Source organism: Oryctolagus cuniculus, chromosome 7, assembly GCF_964237555.1.
Source record: "Oryctolagus cuniculus chromosome 7, mOryCun1.1, whole genome shotgun sequence".
Classification (NCBI taxonomy): domain Eukaryota; kingdom Metazoa; phylum Chordata; class Mammalia; order Lagomorpha; family Leporidae; genus Oryctolagus; species Oryctolagus cuniculus.
Genome location: NC_091438.1, coordinates 32,524,277 through 32,544,298, shown reverse-complemented (window position 1 = coordinate 32,544,298; position 20,022 = coordinate 32,524,277). Strand labels below are relative to the sequence as shown.

Here is a 20,022-nt window from a genome sequence, read left to right as displayed (position 1 = left end):
TACTAGGGATGCAGGAACCAGATGTACTCAAGATCTCAAAAGAAATTAATGGCAATAAGACTCTGGGGTAAAAATATCTGCGTGCACTGAGCTTGCTCACTCAGCTCCCTTTCAATCTGAGGTTCATTTAGGCTTAATTACAGAGTTCAGGCGTTCATTGGGTTTTTGATTAATTTTCCTTTCAGCTTGAAGACTGTGTGAATGTGGTGGGTCTGTGTATGTGTGCGTGTGTATATGTTTACATCTTTCTTTGCAACTCTGTTGGGAGCTGGCTCTGGCAAGGTTTAATTGTGCCCTCCGTTCTAACAAGGATGTTCGCTGTGCCAGCCAGGGCTCGGCAAGCCATTGTTTCTGCCACCTCCGCTCCACAGGCTCCACTCCTGCCACAGTGAGGGATGGCGGGGCAGCATGGCCTTGCTCAGCTGGGTCCCCAGTTGCAGGATGCAGGCTTTCCTCCCCTTTTGTGCTTGGGGTGTTTAAGGGATTCTGAGAGCAGATTTCCTACTCCACTAATTACCAGCACTGCGCTAAGAGCTGCCAAGTGACAGCCAGCTCACCCACACTGTGGGCCCTGACAGGCATTTTCCTGGGCCAGCCTCCCTGGGGATTACAAGGTTCTCCGCCTAAGAAAACAGTGTTCATTCTCTTATTTTTAATGCACCCACGGGGTAGCTGGGGGAGGGCTACCTGACTGTGTGGTGACCTGTGTTTGCCTTTCCTTCCTGATCTCTTTTGTGCTTCCAGGCATGGAACAAGCTGGGAGGCAGCACTGTTCAGTGGGAGAGCTTGTAACAAGGAGCCACAAGGCGCAGTCTGAATCCTGGCTCCCGACGTTTTCTCTTCGTGTGCCTTGGGTTGTTCACCTCGTTGGTCTCAATTTACTATCTGTGAGATGGGGATAATTAATAATAAAAACACAGCTGCACTCCTCGTAAGACTGTGTGGGGATGAGAAAGTGCATGTGGGAGCCTTTTGAAAAACGCTCTATAAATCATCAGAACTGCTGCTTATAACATGATTTTGACCTACGAGATATCATTCCTAGCACTCAAAGAGGGAGCCATAAAAGGTCCAAGGACGGCCGGTGCCACGGCTCATTAGGCTAATCCTCTGCCTTGCGGCACCGGCACACCGGGTTCTAGTCCCGGTCGGGGCGCCAGATTCTGTCCCGGTTGCCCCTCTTCCAGGCCAGCTCTCTGCTGTGGCCAGGGAAGGCAGTGGAGGATGGCTCAAGTGCTTGGGCCCTGCACCCCATGGGAGACCAGGAGAAGTACCAGGCTCCTGCCTTCGGATCAGCGCAGTGCGCCGGCTGCAGCGCACCGGCCGTGGCGGCCATTGGAGGGTGAACCAACGGCAAAAGGAAGACCTTTCTCTCTGTCTCTCTCTCTCACTATCCACTCTGCCTGAAAAAAAAAAAAAAAAAAAAAGGTCCAAGGACCAGGAGGTGGAAATGGGACTGACCTCCAACTTTCCCACATGTTCTGGGCCATGGCACTGCCTCAGAAATGCGAAATGCATATAAAAGAGCCCAGATTAGGGGTTCAAACTCAAAACATCTGTCAAGTTGAAAGGGATTCAGAAACATTTGTGTTTTGACATAATGGTAATAAGGATTTTCTCCTCTTTAAAGGACAAACCACTTGCCTGTAGTTTTTAGGCTCATCAGTTTTTGGGTGAATGGTTTAGGAATGATGACAATGTTTGGGCTGGACACAAGGAGAGAGGTGGGTGACAGGGAAGTGTGACTGTGCTGGGAGATGCCAGCACCCTCTCTCTGCCTGTTGCTGAGCACAGCTGTGAATCTAGACAGATTATCCAATTTAACTGGGCTTCAATTTTTAAGTTCATAGACTAACAGATCTCAAAGTGGACTTCATTTAACATCAATTCAGAACTCGTGCCACCAAGAAACCATTGTGTGTGTGTGTGTGTGTATGTGTGTGTGTGTGTGTACACATGTGAGTGGAATCCAAATATACTCCTGAGACCACACAACTAGAACCCAATCCAGGCAGCAGAGTCCCTTTAAGCTGATGGCATCTAACATCAGACCCAGGCTCTCTCTAGGGAAGTAAAGGGAAGATGGAGGTGATGCTAACAGAGATTTCAAGGTGAATTCTCTCTTGGAAGAGAGCCTTTGGTTTGGCAATATGCTGACTAAGTTGAAAAGTATGATCTACAGATCACAGGCAGAAAAGGGGTCATTTCCTTGTAAAACCATGGTAATCTTAAAGTCATTGGATACAGGGCAATAGAACGTTCTGCCAGGCTGACTTCAGAATTGAAAGAGCCAACTGTGGTGTTTGCAATGTTACTGATGACAATAATGATGACATATATTTGCATAGTGCTTTTACCTTTCAAGAGCACTTTCCCATGTATTCTCACTTTTTCATTATATAATTTCCCAGAAAACTGTCTGGAGTAATTTCTTTTTAAACTCTAAAAAGTGTGATTATTTTTTTCAGGGGGAATAAATTTAGCGAAGTGAGCTGAATTTTGCTTTATAAAGACAGATATATCCTTGAAAAGTTATGTGTAAATACGACTGTGTATGTCATAACTTATTTTAATGGGCTGGGGAAATTTGAAAACAGGGAACCTTGGACAGGATTTTAACAAATTCTTCATTACTAATCTGATACTTGTTATAATTTTGGATTTTTTAAAAATCAGATTCTCTTACAGTGGGGCCACATGGATTAGCTTACAGAATCAGTACCATTCCCCAGAATCTCATGAATGTAGCATCTGATTCAACCTGAGTGACAGCCTGGTGGTTCTTGTGTTGAGAAAATGGACAGCTTTAAACCTCAGCCATGGAGCTCTTTGGCGGCTACCTCCTCACAGAAACAAGGGAGCATGAGAAGGGACAGAGGAATCCAATGAGTGGAACAGCTGAACTATCTCTAAATGGAATGTCTCCAGGTCTTCTGTGAATCACTGGCATTTCATCAGCATACTGCTATAAATAACCTGCTGTCAATAACCAGTCTATCAGAGGGTAGCTGATGGTCAGGGTGTGAGGTTAACTCTACAAAATTTGGAGTGGATCTGTTCACACATTCATGTAAATAAGTACCATGCCGTGGGACTAGAACCCAAAGGAAAGTAAACTAAGTGGCATTTTTAACCAAAGTAATAAACAAGCCCCTGTTTTTTATTATTCATCCCAAACTCTGGTAGAAGATTAGTCTTTGGGGCTGACCATGAGACAGTAATCACTGCTCTAAGCCTCAATTCTCTCACCTCTGAAATTAGGCTTGTGCCATCTAATCATTGAAGCCCCAGTGACACTGTGAGAATTTATAATTAGTTTGCATGGGGTAAAGGCTGAACAAGGAAAAAAATGTATAACAGTTCACACTCTATTTTTAAGGCATATTTAAGCTAGAAGACCTGGTGAGTTGTTCATTGTAAATACTGGAAATGTTTTAGAAATTTTTATATTGGCCCAACTAAAGGAAATGTGGTCTTTCAGTTTTATTGGTTGGCTGTCAGCAGTGTAGGCCCACTTAATATGAGTAGCTCAGGTTTTCATTAGAGAGTTCTGAAGTTAAGCCTTATGAATATCTTTCTCATAAACGCTCAAGCTCTTAAAATTGAGCTTCTGTAAATCAGAGCTGTGATAAACATACATAGACATCCAGTGTATGTACTGTGTATGCACAAAGACTATAAGTACATATGAAGGCATTGCTGGCAAATCCACTAGTATCCTGGCCTGTGGGCATGTATGCATGTGTGTATTTGTGTGTGTGTGTGTGTGCATTCCATATGTTCAAGTCATTCAGAAATTATTTTTTTAAATGTGGAATGAAAATACTGCTTCAATTTTTGAAATGCTTTTGAACCTCTACATGGATTGATGGGTTATAAATTCTTTTGTAAACTTAGGGCTGGTGATGGGAACAGAATAAGCAGCTGTAAACAAAAACTAAAATTTAAGATTCACTAAAAACATGTGAGCAGCCCAAATATAGCCACTATGAAAACCAGAAACTACATATCCAAATACTCTGATTGAAATACTTTGAATAAACAATGTTTTGGGGAAGATGTGAGCAGATGGAACCCATGAGTGTCTCCATCCCTCAGTTCACATCAGCACCTTAGACAGCTCCCAGAGGTCACCCTCTTGGAACACCGTAAACACAATTTCTTTGGTTTGCTAAGCACACATGCATCAACCTGCAGTAACAACTTACTCTTCCCTCTCCCTGCCGCCCATTCTTTTACCACCCCTTTCTGATGCCACCCATTTCCCCAGCACCCTCCAGTCGGACAGTGGGACCCTCTTACAAACACCTGGTGTGGATGTTTTCACTCCCACTTCTAATTGGTTGGGAAGCAGCATTTGCCACAGGCACGGTTTAGTTTCGTTTCCATCCCCTGCATCTCACAGGAAAGAAATGGTCAATAGTTCAAACAAAAGAATCATCTTGGTCAGCTCCAAAATATGGCTACTTGCATGGTAATCACAGCAAGTCTGTCAAATCAGTGATTCCTTTATTCCTAAAAGGAAGGGACTTTTCCTAAGGATTATGGTTCTACCACCCAAGGAGCAGCCCTACTCTTCGCAGGTGGCTGCAAAGGCTGGCAAACCGGGAGGTCGGCTTTGGCTCAGAAACTCAGTTTGGCTCCTGCCATTCCTGGCAACCTCACTGCATGTCTCAGCAGCGTGTGCTCCACACACAGTCAGGCCAGTCTGCTTCTACTTAGGAGGGATCACAACCAGAGGTGGGCCTCGCTTGGGCCTCCACATGAGGACCTGGGCATCGTTGGCATTGGGCTTCACTAGTGCATTAGGGGGGATGGGTTCCATCCGGCTCAGGATCCGGGGCTGTTCCTGTTGAGTCCTGCCCACCAGCCGGGCCCGTTGCCCCAAAAGCTGAAGAGGGTCCACCTCAATGTCCACCCTCATCCTCCACTTGATGGTCTGCAGAATGATCTTCTCTTTTGTGGTGGTGTTCATGGCCACCAGCCAGGTAGTGAAACTTTGGTCCCTCTTGATTCGTGTGAGCAGTGGCACATTGCTGTCACTCACAGGCACTGCCCACGTCACACTTGGGTAGAAGTTGTCATTCATGCTGACGGAGAACCTGGAGATCTTGTTGGTGGGGCCAACCAGGGTCACAGTTTCTGTGGTGTTCCCGTACCAAGGGTAGCTCACCCCATCTGAGTCACTGATGGCTTTTACTCTCCCTTCCCTCAAGTCAGGCAGTTCCCAGCTTGACCTGGCAAAGCAGAAGAGATGCACAAGAAAAGAAGAGACTGAATGAATTTTTCAAATTCTGGAAAGGTGCCCACAACTTATGAACACACAGTCAACTTGGGCAAAGTGGGCAGTGCAGAGGGGAATTCAGGTCAAAAAGCTCTATGTTGTGCAGTTTCAGGATTAAATGGGAACATATCAAAGCAAAAATAAAAATGCAATGTCAAAACAAGTTAAATAAAACCGTAGCTGACCCAAATGAAAGCAGGAAGCTCCAAGAGGCAGTTGTGAGACCACAAAGGAGCAAAATTAGTTGGAACCAGCAGTTTAGAGGAGTTCCACTGTAACAGCTACTTTCTGGGTGCGTCATTTGTTAGGGAAGAGCTGGCGGCTGAAATCTGGTGTACCAGAAAGAAGTCTCAGGTAGACAGGAATGCAAAAGAGGGTGAGTTCAAAGTTATACTAACTTCTTAGAAAATCACAGTAACAATTTCCACTGAACAAAATGAGTTGTTTAAATTCCTTTAAAACCAGTTGTTTAAAAGTAGCCAACCCAGCACTTAGAAAACACAGACACAGATGATGATAAGAACATACCAGTCACCTTCTGGAAGCCACTTAAATGTGTGACTCTGCACTGCAGGCTGACACACATGGTCTTGAATATGCTGCCCTCCCATTGGCTTCAAGGCCAACCCAGGAGCCCCACTGCTTAGTTTGGCAAAAAGATGCCACTCTGGACCACAGCCTGCCCCTCCCCTGACTGCCCCCTGGCCTTGTACAGAAGGAGGGAAGAGGACACATGCCTGTAGCTCCCCTTCTTCGTGGAGGAACGACACAGGACCCTGCGCTGTTCTTTTGTCTGCTCGGCCCTCCCCGGGTTTGCTGCTGGTTCTTCCTGGGTTGGCTACCGTCCCTTCCACCTCCGTGGAAGGGCGGTTCCCCCTGCCACTTTCCCCACTTCTGCGGGGGAGCGGCACACCGCCGGCCGGCTCTCTCGGGGGCTGCACAGGTGTTCCTCTTAGATGTTCCTGGTGCATGTTGTCTCTCTCCTCCTTTATAGTCCTCTTCCACCAATCCCAACTCTGCTACCCACACGCCGAGTATGCTGCTCTCCTCCAATCAGGAGCAGGATCAGCTCCTGCAGGTCATCACTCAAGTTGGCGAGAGGCAGCTGCGTAGAAGCTGTTTACTCCTCTCCCAGCACCATATTGTGGGAGAGCAGATATATAGAATAAGTCTTAATTCCAGTAACAGTCTAGTCCGAGTTGCTCCCCACACATGCCCTGTTCTTAGCCCAGGTCTCTCCACCTGCCATGGACTGCTGCTCATATTAACAATTTATACCTACAGAGCACACACTCTATTCCAGCTACTGTGTCAAGTACTTTAAGTTATCTCAGTTAATGTTCAAAGTATTCCACAAGATAACTAAGCGCTTATTTCCACTTTTCATATGAGGGGATGCAAGCCTAAAGATGTTAAGGTACATGCCAGAGGCACTGCAGACCAGATATAAGAGGTGGAGCTGCAAGTTGTCTGGTTTCAAAGTGCATGCTTTTGACCAGCCTATCCCATGTGCTGCCTCCTAAAGTGCTCTTCCCATGGTGCTGCAGGTGGACACCAGAGTGCTGTGGACTCCACAGGCCGGGAAGCTGGGGGCAGAAGTTTAGCCAGTATGGCTCGGCAATGCAGTTTTCGTATATCCATTGCTGGAAGCAGGAAGGATGCTTGGTAATAATGTGTAATAATTTTATAATGAAAGAAAGAAATGCGACTGCTTCATTCATCAGCTCAGAGGTAGTGGCCTTCTTTGATACTCACTCCTTTCTCCTTTGAAGTTACAAAGATCCTGCAGGGCTTTATACAATGGTCTCCAAGGGAGTGGCACTGTCAACTTGGTGCTGATAACATCTCCTGCATCCTGGCTGGCCCCCCTGAAACACTCCCTATGCCATGCCACTCAGCCCCAGCCTGCAGGAGAGGGAGGGCTGGGCTGCCTGGGGAGGAACTGAGCCCACAGCTATAAGAGCCATTTCTCTTGCCTCCATGCCCTTGCTAACTGCTGGGAGTAATTGTAGTGTATCATGGTTGACAGAAACTAAGTTAACAAGAATGGCCCTGATGCAGAAAGTTACAGCCTATTTTGTTGCACAAGCCAGTGTATCAGCAGCTGCACCAAAAAGCCATTTCTTATGGTGCAAAAGGGAGTGTCGTTAGAGTGAGATCAAATCACACAGGAGTCTGAGCTTGGGTAGACACCCAATCTGCTTGCTGGGTTTATGAAATGGCCACACTGGGGCAGCAACAGGCCCCCAGCCAGAGGACTAAGATAATTATTCAGTCACCAGATGCTCATTTTCCATGTAGCTTCAGTGCCGTTTTCCATTTTGGTGTTGGGAATTGCTGGATAGGTGTTCCCAGCAGTGCCCTGCACCAACTGTGGCACACTGCTTGGGGAATTTGGCTTCTAGTGGGCGTGCTTTTTATTCTGCTACAATTCTGTTTTCTTCAGGACTGGCTACCTTGCCAGTCAGTTCAGTGACCTTGCCCAAAGGGACCTGAACTGACTGGCAGGGTCTGTCCCCTCTTCTCACCCAGAACCATATGAGCAGAGACTTGGGCCCAGGGTCTAGAGGTCAGTCTTACAGGAAAATCACAACACCTAGTTCGGTCCCAGGCTTTCTGAAAAACAGAGCTCACACAGTAAAGGCGCACTCTTGCACCTGTCTCAGGAGAGAGGGAAGAGACTACTTTCTTGGAAGACTCTCTGGAATGGAGAAATACAACCAGCATCTTAACCATGATAGCAGAACAAAGGCATCTGGCTGAGTGTAGTCACTGGGCACATGGCCCTGGGGGGCTAACATTACATCCACCCACACTGCTGTCACTTCAGAGAGGCTCTTTGGAAATCCCTTGGGTCCGAGGCACATTCTTGTCTACAGCCTCAGGGATCCTAGAACCACATCCCCAACACTTGGCTGGATTTTAGAAATAGCCAAAAGTAATTATGACTAACGTCTAGTGAACAGAGAGTAGCTTGCCATGTGAAAAGTATCATTATTTTTGTTCTTCCTATAAAAAATAGAAACTAATGTGCAACCCAAGGGGGCAGCTTTTGTTTCTTTTTTTTCCAAAAGAAATTATGCCTAGAAAATGCATGGCTGGTTTACGGAGTAGATAAAATGGCTTGGGTAATGGGTTTCAGAAAAGTCCCTGAAAAGTACTAAGCATGAGAGCTCCATAGAGTCATCTGATGACCATGTAAGGGGCCAACTTTGAACAGGGGAGGCATTTCAGTTCCACATGGTCCACACCTCACTCACTGTCTCCCACCATTGTGTGGATTGGCTGCCACTCACCCCATCTCCCAGCTGAGAGATGAGGGCCATCCTTGGCTCTTCCCACCCTCTCACCTTGATTGCATCACTGGATCATGGCATCCTGTGGATTCTGCCCCAAGAATGATGCTTGAATTGATCTCCTATCCTTCATCCAACTCTGATCGCCCTCACCTAGTCCCAGCCCCCTGCATCTCCCACCTGGTATACTGTAATGACTTGTTCTCTTGGACACAACCCTGATCCCTCTCAAATCCATCTTCTGTGTCCAGACTTGCAAATCTGATCAAGCCCTCTCTGCACAGAACCCTTCCAAGGCCCCGCTCCATGGGTGTCACCAGCATTACTCACACAATAACATCTCATTTGCTTAACAGGACAGGTGCAGCTCACTGGGAGCTGGCCTCCCCATCACAAACACCACGCTGTTTCTCACCCCTGGCCCTTTGCTTATGCTGTGCTCTCAGCCCACACTGTTCTTTCCTCTATCAACTACTCATCTACCACCTCCTCCTCCAGGAAATCTTCTCTGCCAGTAGCCATGGATATATCCAATCCACAGGTGCCAGATCATACGAGAACTGTGTGTTTATGTGTCTGCCTTTCCCACTAGATTACCATGTCCTTGCAGCTTGGGACTATGACTTCTTTTTGAATCACACTGTTTAGTGCATTGCTGGGACAGAGCAGAACTTAAAAATATCTTTATTTTTTTCTTTCTTTCTTTTTTTTGACAGAGTGGACAGTGAGAGAGAGAGAGAGAGACAGAGAGAAAGGTCTTCCTTTGCCATTGGTTCACCCTCCAATGGCCGCCACGGCTGGCGCACCGCACTGATCTGAAGGCAGGAGCCAGGTGCTTCTCCTGGTCTCCCATGGGGTGCAGGGCCCAAGCACTTGGGCCATCCTCCACTGCACTCCCGGGCCACAGCAGAGAGCTGGCCTGGAAGAGGGGCAACCGGGACAGAATCCGGCGCCCCGACTGGGACTAGAACCTGGTGTGCTGGCGCCGCAAGGCAGAGGATTAGCCTGTTGAGCCATGGCGCTGGCTAAAAATATCTTTATTGAAAGAACAAATTTTTCACTTGAATCGTTTTCATGCCTATACACCTGGAGCTTTGTAGAACTTGTACAAGACAAAGTGGTTTTTTTTAAAACTTTTATTTAATGAATATAAATTTCCAAAGTACAGCTTATGGACTACAATGGCTTCCCCCCCATAATGTCCCTCCCACCCGCAACCCTCCCCTTTCCCACTCCCTCTCCCCTTCCATTCACATCAAGATTCATTTTCGTTTTATCACAGTTTTACACTTTATATATTTACTTTTTTGCTTTTCTTAAAAATGAACACCTATTATCCATTTAGATTCTATTACTAGCATACAGCACTGGGCCTTGCACTGAAAGTTATTTATTCTTAAAGGAGAGGGGAGTATGCCACAGTGAAAAACATCTGAATTGGGAGGTGCAGGGCAGCACTGTGGCATGGCAGGTTAACAGAACCAGCTGCTCCACTTCCCATCCAGCGCCCTGCTAATGCACCTGGGAAAGCAGCAGCATATGACACAAGTGCTTGGGTTCCTGCTTCCCACACGGAAGTTCTGGATTGAGTTCCTGGTTCCTGGTTTTAGCCTGGCCCAGCCTGGGTTGTTGTAGCCATTTGGGAGGTGAACCAGTGAATGGAAGCATTCTCCCTTCTTCCCAAATCTGCCTTTCAAATAAATAAACAAATCTTTTAAAAAAACAACCCACTGGAATGGAATAGTGAGTATGAATGTATTTTTCAGGCCATCAAATACCTATTCACAAAAATGGGTGGATGCAGCCAGCACTGTGGCTAGCAGGTTAAGCCACCACCTGCAGTGCTGGCATCCCATATGGCTGCTGGTTCAGTCCAGGCTGCTCCAATTCTGCTCCAGCTCCCTGCTAATGGCCTGGGAAAACAGTGGAATATGGCCCAGATCCTTGGGCCCCTGTACCCATGTAGGAAACCCGGCAGAAACTCCTGGCTCCTGGAACCTGGAACTTGAGCTTCATCCTAGAAGTAGTAGGGCTTCTGCTCAGGAGACTTTGTGCCAGAAAGAACAGTGATGTGAGAAGGAGGAGCCTAGGGCAAAGGGAGGGAGCATAGGTATTTCGGAGCTTCTGCAATCCTTAAGGCAACCTTCACTGAGGCTTTCATCTAGGTTGGGGGCTGAGGGAATGGACAAGAAGGGGCTCAGAGAAGAGATCCTACAAAGGCAGATTCTGGGAGGTTTGGCAACCAATTGCTATCGGCGGCAAAAGAGGAGATACAATAGAACAGTCACTTGAAACAGCAAGCATGGCTGACCACTGTGTGTGTGTGTGTGTGTGTGTGTGTGTGTGCATGTGCATGCAAAATCATTCACAGAAGTCACAGGCTGAGTCTCCCCATGACAAGGAGTGTCTCATGGTCGCTGGCATTCTACGCCTGTCCCTGCATGGTAATTCTGGGACTTCCTCTGTTAGAGGAAGTCCAGACCATGATGTTGCACACATGGCTCATGCCTACGACTCCTGTTTCTCTGTGTATCTCACTGTCTCTTTCTCAATACTCTTTGCTGGTTCCATCCTGAAGGGTCCCAGGAGTCTTTTATCTTCTTCTCTTTTCATCCTATTTATATTTCCTTGGTGGTCTCATGGATTTAAGTGCCATTTCCACCTGGACAACTTCCAATCTTCAGCCTGCCCTGCTCCATGGCTCCAGATCCATATACCCAACTGCCCACTTGTCTAAAACTTCAGAGTCACTCTTGACCAATCTCTCCCATTTCACAAACTATCCACCACCTGCAAAGCCTGTTGAGGTCATCAAATGTACACTTCAACTCCTTCCAACAACCTTCCTGCTACCCCCTGGGTCCAAACTACAGCCCTCTCCTGCATTACTGCAACAGTTTCCTAATGGGTCTCCTTGCTAATGTCTCTGGCTTTGCTTCCCTGGTCTATTCTTTTAAACTATATACTTTAATATTAGAGAGACAGAGAGATACAGATAGAGATCTCCCATCCACTGGTTTATTTCCCAACTGCCTGTAACAGCCAAGGCTGGTCCATGGCAAAGCTGGGATCTGAGAACTCACCAATCTGGGCCTCCCATGTGGGTGGCAGGGACCAAGTACTTGGTCCGTCAGCTCCTACCTCCCAGGGTGTACAGTAGCAGAAAGCTGGAACCAGCAAAGGAGTTGAAATTCAAACCCAGGTACTTTGATATGGGATGTGGGAATCTATTATTTTTAAAGATTTATTTAATTTATTTGAAAGGCAGAGTTAGAGAAAGACACACACACACACACACACACACACACACACACAGATCTTTCTTCCTCTGGTTCACTCCTCAGAGGGCCACAATATCTTGAGCTGGGCCAGTATGAAGCCAGGTTTCCCATATGGGTGCAGGGGCCCAAGCATTTGGGTCATCTTCCGCTGCTTTCCTGTGCACATTAGTAGGGAGCCAGACTGGAAACAGAGCAGCCGAGTCTCAATGTAGTGCCCATATGGGAAGCTAGCCTGCAGGCTGCAACTTTACCTGCTACACTACAGTACTAGTCCCTGGATGTAGGACTCTTAATCCTAGGTCCCAGTCTATTGTCAACATGTTAGCTACAGGGGTCTTGTGTAGCCTGCGTATAATCATGTCACTGCCCTGCTCAAAATGCTTCCATGCTCACTCAGGAAAGCTCCAAGTTCTTAAAACGGCCTAAGTGGTCTCACTCCCAGTTTCCTCTGTGCTCATTTCCTTTTCTCTTCCTCTTGCCCATGCTGGCCTCTATGCTGTTCACTGGACATGAGAAATAAACTCCTACCCATTCATTATATCTGGGGCAGTCTTCTCTTGGATATCTGAAAGGCTTGCTTCCTTACCTCCACCATTTCTTGTGCCAGTTTCCTGCCAATCACACGTAAAGTTGCAACTCCCTGTCCCAGCACTGCTACTCCCATCTCTTCTAATTTTTTTCCCATAGTATTTTCTTTTTTTTTTCTTTTTGACAGGCAGAGTTAGACAGTGAGAGAGGAGAGAGAGAGACAAAGAGAAAGGTCTTCCTTCCGTTGATTCACTCCCCTAATGGCCGCTATGGCCGGCACACTATGCCGATCTGAAGCCAGGAGCGAGGTGCTACCTCCTGGTCTCCCACGTGGGTGCAGGACCCAAGCACTTGGGCCATCCTCTACTGCCTTCCCAGGCCACAGCAGAGAGCTGGACTGGAAGAGGAGCAACTGGGACAGAATCCAGCGCCCCGACTGGGACTAGAACCTGGGGTGCTGGCGTCGCAGGCAGAGGATTAGCCAAGGGAGACGCAGCGCCGGCCCATAGTATTTTCTAATATACCACATACTTACTTTGCTAAGGATCTGTTTACCTTCATTCCACTCCCAAACCTCCAAGAAGGCAGGGATTTCTAATATTTTATTCACTGCTATGGCTCCAGGACTCACAATTATAGAGGAAGCCTGAAATTATTTGAATAAATAAATATCAAAGTGGTCTGAAGCGAAAAGTGAGAGGAGACCATGAACTTCAATTTTGGCACTGCTGCTTCTGTGCAGTTGACTGGACAAGTGGACACTGTGTGTGGGCACACTGGGTCTGGAGCTCAGGAGGAAGTCAGGGCCAGAGATGTACAGAAACTTTCGATTCATGTGGCTGAGCCGTGAGACAGCTCAGGATTCTGAGAGGCAAAGAAGGTTCTGGAAAGCTCAGGAATAACCAGAGAAGAGGGAGAACAGTTTCCCAAGGCAAGAGAAATTCACAGAGTCAGCAGAGTCAAAAGCCACAGAAATCGAAGAGAATGGGGTCAAGGCAAAGTCAGTAGCTTTGTTAATTATGGAAGACAGAAGTGAGGATAGACTGGTGGAGGTCATTCTGTAAGGGGTTATGGAGGGAATGGGAAAGCACAACAAGTCCCAGTGCTTCCTCGAAGCAGCTGGGCAGTGAAGGGGAGAAGCAGTCTGGCGTGATGGCTGAAAGCAGCACTTCTGGACCCAGACTGAATCAGTGCTGCCGCCTCTGGCTGTGTGAACTTGGACAGCTCGCCTGCCCTTTCTGAGCTACTTTCCCACCCATGAAACAGTGCTGAATTGATGTAGTTGGCATGAGAATAAAGTGAGATAATACATGGGGAGTACTTAGCACAGTCTAAGAGCACAAAGTAAGAGATCTTTAAGTTTAGGTGTTGGCCATCTTCACTGTTACAAGGATCATATTCAGTGTTACAGGCAACAGATAGACTGGTCTAAGTTTAAAAGGGACAATACAAATAATATCAGGTATCCGGTAAAAATAATAGAATTAAAAAGGAAGGAAGGACCAACATGGGAAGCAGTCCACACAGCAGACTCCTAGAATGACTTTTGCAGTAAATAACACTCTGACCTCAGAATCAACCCATAAGGCTTCCTGGTCAGGCTGAAAGGCCTGCAAGAGCATTTCAGGCATGGAAAGACAAGACTCTGTGACAAAAAAAAAAAATCCTACACGGAGGATCTCTGTGAGACCTCAGAGGAAAGAAAGGGTCATCAAAGAAGGAGACACTATTCTCTGAAGGGAGAAGAGGTCATCCTTGTAGCTTATGGCTGTGTCCAAATACCGATGAAGTCTATGGTCACAAAAGGCTTCCATAGCCTTGGCAGCCCTTGACAAAAGCCTTGGATGATCACTGACTTCATAAGAAAGAGTGTTAATTGTTAAAGGAACAATAGAAGTCATTGTGCACTTGCTCCCCAGGTAGGATCTCTATCCCTATTGAACTGTAATATAAGAATCAACTGCAAATTCTCTCCCCAAACTATATTCTATATGTTGTGTGTGGGCATGGGGGGAAATTGTTGAAATCTAACATTAGCATAGAGTTGGTCCTCTGTATATAAAATCACACTAAAATGATCCATAATGAAGAAGGAGATGGGAGAGGGAATGAGAGGTGGGATGGGAGCTGGGTGGGGAGTATGGGGAAAACAACCACTAAATTCCTAAAATTATATCTATGTAAAAATGCATTCATTAAATAAAAAAATAAGTTTAGGTGTTGGTAAGATACAAAGATGGAGCAGGGGCAGGGAAGGAATGACACCAGGGTCGGCACTGTGGTGCAGTGGGCTAAGCCTCCACCTGCAGTGCCAGTATCCCCTGTGGGTACCGGTTTGAGTCCTGGCTGCTCCACTTCTGATCCAGCTCTCTGCTGTGGCCTGGGAAAGCAGTGAAGATGGCCCAAGTGCTTGGGCCCCTGCACCCATGTGGGAGACATGTGGGAAGAAGCTCCTGGCTCCTGGCTTCAGATCAGCCCAGCTCCTGCCATTGTGGCCATTTGGGGAGTGAAACGGCGGATGGAAGACCTTTCTCATTCTCTCTGTCCCTCTCTCTGTCTGTAACTCTACCACTCAAATAAATAAAATCTTAAAAAAAAAAAAAGGGTGACCCTGTCAGCTACTCAGCCCTTCACGTGCAGGTCCTTGACACTTGGGGCAGGAATAGCTGTGCTCCGTCCTACACCAGGAAAAGCAGCTCTGTGTAAACTATCCAGCATCATGCAGATGGAAAGGGTCAGTGCCAGGATGTGAAGCCAGGTCTCTCCGACTTCAACCCTGCCTTGTCTCCGGCAACACACATGTGGCAAGAGCTCCTTTGAGCTCCTAATCTCAATCCTCCTTCCTTGGAGTCTCTGTGGCAATGAACAGAGGAAGCAAAACCGCCTTTAGGAGACCAGGGTGTCTGCCCTGAGTTAAAAGCTTGTTGACCGACTGCAAATTGCTTCTGTCAGCCTCAGGTTCCTCATGTGTAAAATGGGAAGAAAAATAACTCCAGAGCTGTTACAAGGATCAAAGGAGGTGCTGATATATGAGCAAATGATTTGTAAACTGTAATACACGATGTCAACATCAGTTACATCCTGGTCACCGCCTTCTTCCACAACCCTCCTTCTCACTGTGATAAACAGTGTTTTTGTTTTAGACAATCAGCCATTGACCCAAAGCTCACAGCTAATGGACTTGCCAATGGGCCTAATAATGAAAACATCGATTATTGCAACCTTCATGCTTTCTGCATCCCATTTTTAGAAGAAACAGGCAAATCTCCATCAAACAAGCTCATGTTATGCATTCCATGCAAATCAGCAGTCCCTGGGTTAAGGTCCAGGCTCCAGCCAGACCCAGCCAGTTCCCCTAGTGCCCATGAAAAGCAGACCCCTCCCTGCCTCCTGCTTCTTTCCCCACTGCACTGCAGTCATTGAGGTCTTGGTTGGAGGGTGGGGGAGGCTGGCAGCAGCAATTCTTTTTTTGTGTGTGTGTTTTTTTTAGCAAGATTTTTATTTATTATTTGAGAGGCAGAGTTACTGAGAGAGGGAGAGACACAGAGAAAGGTCTTCCATCCACTGGTTCACACCCCAAATGGTTGCTTCTGCCAGAGCTGGAACAGTCCAAAGCCAGGAGTCAGGAGCTTTCTCTGGGTCTCTGGGGGCAGGTCATTAGTAGAGAGCTGGATCAGAAGAGGAGCAGCCAGGATATGAACCGGCACCCATATGGGATGCCTGCACCACAGGCAGAGGCCTAGCCTACTGCCCCACAGTGCCAGCCCCAAGGGCAGCGGCATTCTTAGAAGCAGCGAGTGGGCAGGTGTGTAGGAGCGCTAGTGATACTAAGTCCCCTGATGGAGTGCAGGATGGGAGTCGGGGGAACCACACATAGAGGACTGACAGTTTCAGCCCTGGAGAGCTTCCTGGGCAGCTGTTGAGAGGAGCCCTGGCGTGGCCTCTCCTGGGAAAGGGGACTCACTCGGTACCTTTTGGCTATGCCCTTCCATACTGGGCAAGGAGCCCATGCGGCTGTGAGGAAGTGGCCTTCCTCCCAGACCCCGCTGTGGGTTCCTGGGATCTCAGTATTCCCAGCCTAAATGGCCCTGAACATACCTCCAGGTCCACACAGGCCCTCTTCCAGGTCTGTATTCCCAAGGGCAGTGCAGCGCAATGTGTGAGAATGGCTGCTGTTTGCGGCACGCGTGGAGTTCGGGCCACATGTGGGGTGTCCACACGCACAGGTGCGGCGGTGCCCGTTTTTCAACATGGTACAGAGCAAGGGGTGCGAAGGGAGGCAAGTGGGGCCAGGACTGAGGTCACCAGTTCTGCTGCTGCTCCACTCAGCCACAGAATCTGGAGAAGTCCAGGAGTTCTAAATCCAAACCCAGCCTCCAGGCTGCTAAGTATTTGTCTCAGCAGGAGGACAGAACACAGTTGATTCAACACTCTCTTAGTTTGACTTATAGCTTTAAAATATTTACAAATACAGCACTCGGGCTTTGCATTCTTACTCGAGAGCCCACAGTTCTTAGGGACAGGCACAGGTGGGAAGATCTAGATGCAAAGCTCTAGAACTCTGGACAGTGTCAATCTGCGTTTTTTTTTTTTTTTTTTTTTCCTCTTGCTAAGTGTATTTTTACTCACATCCATTTAGTCTTAACATTTACAAAGCACTCTCACAAACAGAATCCCAACCACTTTGTACATCAATTGCTCAAGGCAGTGTCACTCCCCTTCCCATCACCTAGGAAGGAACCTGCTCAAGGTCACACAGCTAGTGAGGGGCAAACCCAAGCTCTGATTCTGAATCACAGGCTTTCTTACAATGCCTCCTTCCTACTGAATTCATGGCTCTAAAGCTTTGAAAAGTAATAGTCTTGGGTAATATTAGCTGACACACAGTGCTATGACCACAGTGGCTAAAATGCTGGAACTTTCTGGAACCACTGCTGGACAGTCTTCCCCCTCCCTACATGCCTCCTCCTCCCTAAATTAACCCATCAACTAAAGGGTTAATGCAGATACACCAAGACCCTACTCCAGAGTCTGGGTATCAGCTGGGATGACGTCACCCTGCCTGGAGGGCAGGCACCGCTCAGAGAATCTGTGCTCTAACTTAGAGGGCAGGGACGGGCCCCTCTCTTCTCTTTTCATCCTCATGGCTTGCACCTAAGGAGCTGCCATTCAGCTAAGCAGAAATCTGGGTTAAAGGGACCCACCCTGAGAATCCTGGCCCTTCTCCAGTCAGCACCGAGGAGGGCCATGGGGCACTGTTTGTGTGGGCTGCTGACTCAGGCGCCATTCTGACTCTGTAGCCTACTTCCGTCCCTCCTGCAACTCCACCTAGCCCCCAACCCCCATTTCCTCCCTCACCCTCCGCCCCAGGAGAGGAACTAGAAATAGCCCATGACAGGGAGGGAAAGAAAGCGGAGGGCATGGAGCAAGCGGGGGCCTGGGCTCAGCAGGGCTGTGGAGGGAGGTGGGGGAACAGGCGAAGAGCAAGTTCCCAGCCCCAGGTCCCTGGGGGAGTCACGAAGCCCACTGCGTCTGGGCAGTCCCTCAGACACCGGTTCCCAGCCCTGGAGCTGGTCCGCGTCCCGATTCCCAGATGGTCTGCACCACAATTACAGAGTAAGTTTTAAAATTAGGATCTTCCTCATTCTGCACTGTTTGTGTCAGCCTCAGAGCAGCCTGTAAATACAGCCCTCCCGCCCCTCCGCTGCCGCCTTCCCCTCTGACCACATCCTGTTCTTCTTGGCACACTGGGAGGCTTTCTTTTCCCATGGCAGCAAAGCCCATTTCCAGTGGTCTTAAGGGTCCTCAGTAATGCAAGTGCTTCTGTGTTTACGTGGAGGTTTCTCATCACCACCCTCACGTCCCATTTAGATTCAGTTTCTCTGGCCTCTGTATGAAGGCTGGTCCATCTTGTGCCCATTGCATTGTCCCAGTGGGTTCTCAGAGGCCTCCACTGACCTGCTGCTGTTGGATAGCCCTGAGGTCTCGGGCCAGTGGCCAGTGTCTGGCTCAGGTCTGAAGATGGTTGGCCTCCAACTCCAACTCTGAGTTCCTTGGAGCAAAGCTCCTTTCCCCACCCACAGGGGCTGGGGAAGCAGGGCGTGTTCACTAACGCCTGCAAGGTGGGTGTGCAGGCCAAGGCTGGGTCCCTCCCCAGGGTCCTGCCTACTGGCCAGGGAGAGTCCTTTTGGCTCATGAGCAGGTGCAAGGGCCTGCCAGTCACGGCAGAGTCCAATCTCCATCGTTAAGGAACTCACAGCCTTCCCAAGGGAGCGACTTGCTGCTCACGTCTGAGTTTTGTGTGTAACCAGGGGAGGCAGAGATGACAGGCCTGGAGGTAAAGATCAGGGAGGTTTACAGGGCAAGAGGCCCTGGAGGAGGACTGCAAAGGAGTGCAGGCCTTGCACGGGGACTCCTGCCCTGCCCCACAAGCCTCACCAAGCTCTTCTCCCAATGCATCTCTCCACTCCTTGGGTGTGGCTGGAATTGATCCCCTTTCCAACTCCATGGCCATCACCTTGCTCCAAGCCATGTCTTGTCTCCCCAGGACCATGCAACACCCTCCTTACCAGGTCCCTACCTCCACAGCCACAAGAGTGGATTTTTCCCAAACAAGACCTGGATCACGCCTCACTGCTCTGAAAAGCTGCTATGACAGCTGTCTACCGCACCGGTGACATCTGCAATGCATTATCTGCTGCATTGGCTCTCCAGTCCCATTCCTCATCACCTCCTTCCTGGCTCCCTACAAGCCAGTAACATTGACTTTCCTTGTCCCTGAACGAGGCAAGTTCCCTCCCACCTCTAGGCCTTGGGACTCGCTGTTCCCTTCACCCAGATCTGTCTTCTTTCAGCTTTTGAAACACTTGGCTCCATTTCATCTTCAATTTGCAGCTCAGAGTCACTTCCCGGGAGGGACCTCTCTACGAGTTCTAGTGTGCATGCTGCATTTACCTGACCCACGCTGCCATGTTCCCACTAAGGCTGTGCACATCATGAGGATGGGACAAAGGAGCCCAGAGCAGGGGCTTCCTTCAAGCTGCTGCCATGCACAGGGATAGGGATGGAGGAGCTGGTATGCTGGCTGGTGAGCTGAGTTGGGGCTGCTGAGTTGGGGCCAGGCTGGGGTGGTGGCAGCATGAGACAGTGCAGGTGGGCAATGGAGATGGCAGCACGGGTGGGCTCGTCTAGAATCCAGGAGAGACTCCAATGTGACAGCTGAAGGGAAGAGCTGCAAATACATTAGGATGAGTGTCCCTGGGGCTTCTGCTAGGTTCTCAGTGCCTTCTTTCTGATAATCAGCATCAAACATGAATCTAGCAAAGCTGGGAGACGCTGGAGGGGCTAGGCGGTGGTGCTGGGGGGCCTGAGGGTGCAACATGCACTTGATGCAGTCCATAGAGGTTACTCTGTCCTCTACTTCCATCCCTTAAAGCCAGACAGGTGGTGGGCAGAAGAAGAGTGGGAGGGGATGGAGGTTTTTGCTTCTTATTTTGGAATTCTGCTGTTATAGGTATAATCATAGTTGAAATTGAGAAAAGATAATATTCGATGGATATATCAAAATGTGAAAAGTGGTTGTGTATGGTTATGGGACTATATTTTTCCATCCTGATAAGGAAGTAGGAGGGAC

At 48.3% G+C, this 20,022-nt stretch overlaps 1 protein-coding gene across 1 annotated transcript in view; it reads right to left on the bottom strand.

Annotated features, from left to right (window-relative positions):
* The window catches only part of FAM78B (family with sequence similarity 78 member B), a 99,590-nt gene that overhangs the window by 8,493 nt on the left and 71,075 nt on the right, over positions 1 to 20,022 (bottom strand). Inside the window, exon 2 of the mRNA XM_002715822.5 lies at positions 4,309 to 5,237. Within this exon, the coding sequence (XP_002715868.1) occupies positions 4,715 to 5,237 (523 nt within the window). The 3' untranslated portion in view covers positions 4,309 to 4,714. The remainder of the gene's footprint in view (positions 1 to 4,308; positions 5,238 to 20,022) is intronic.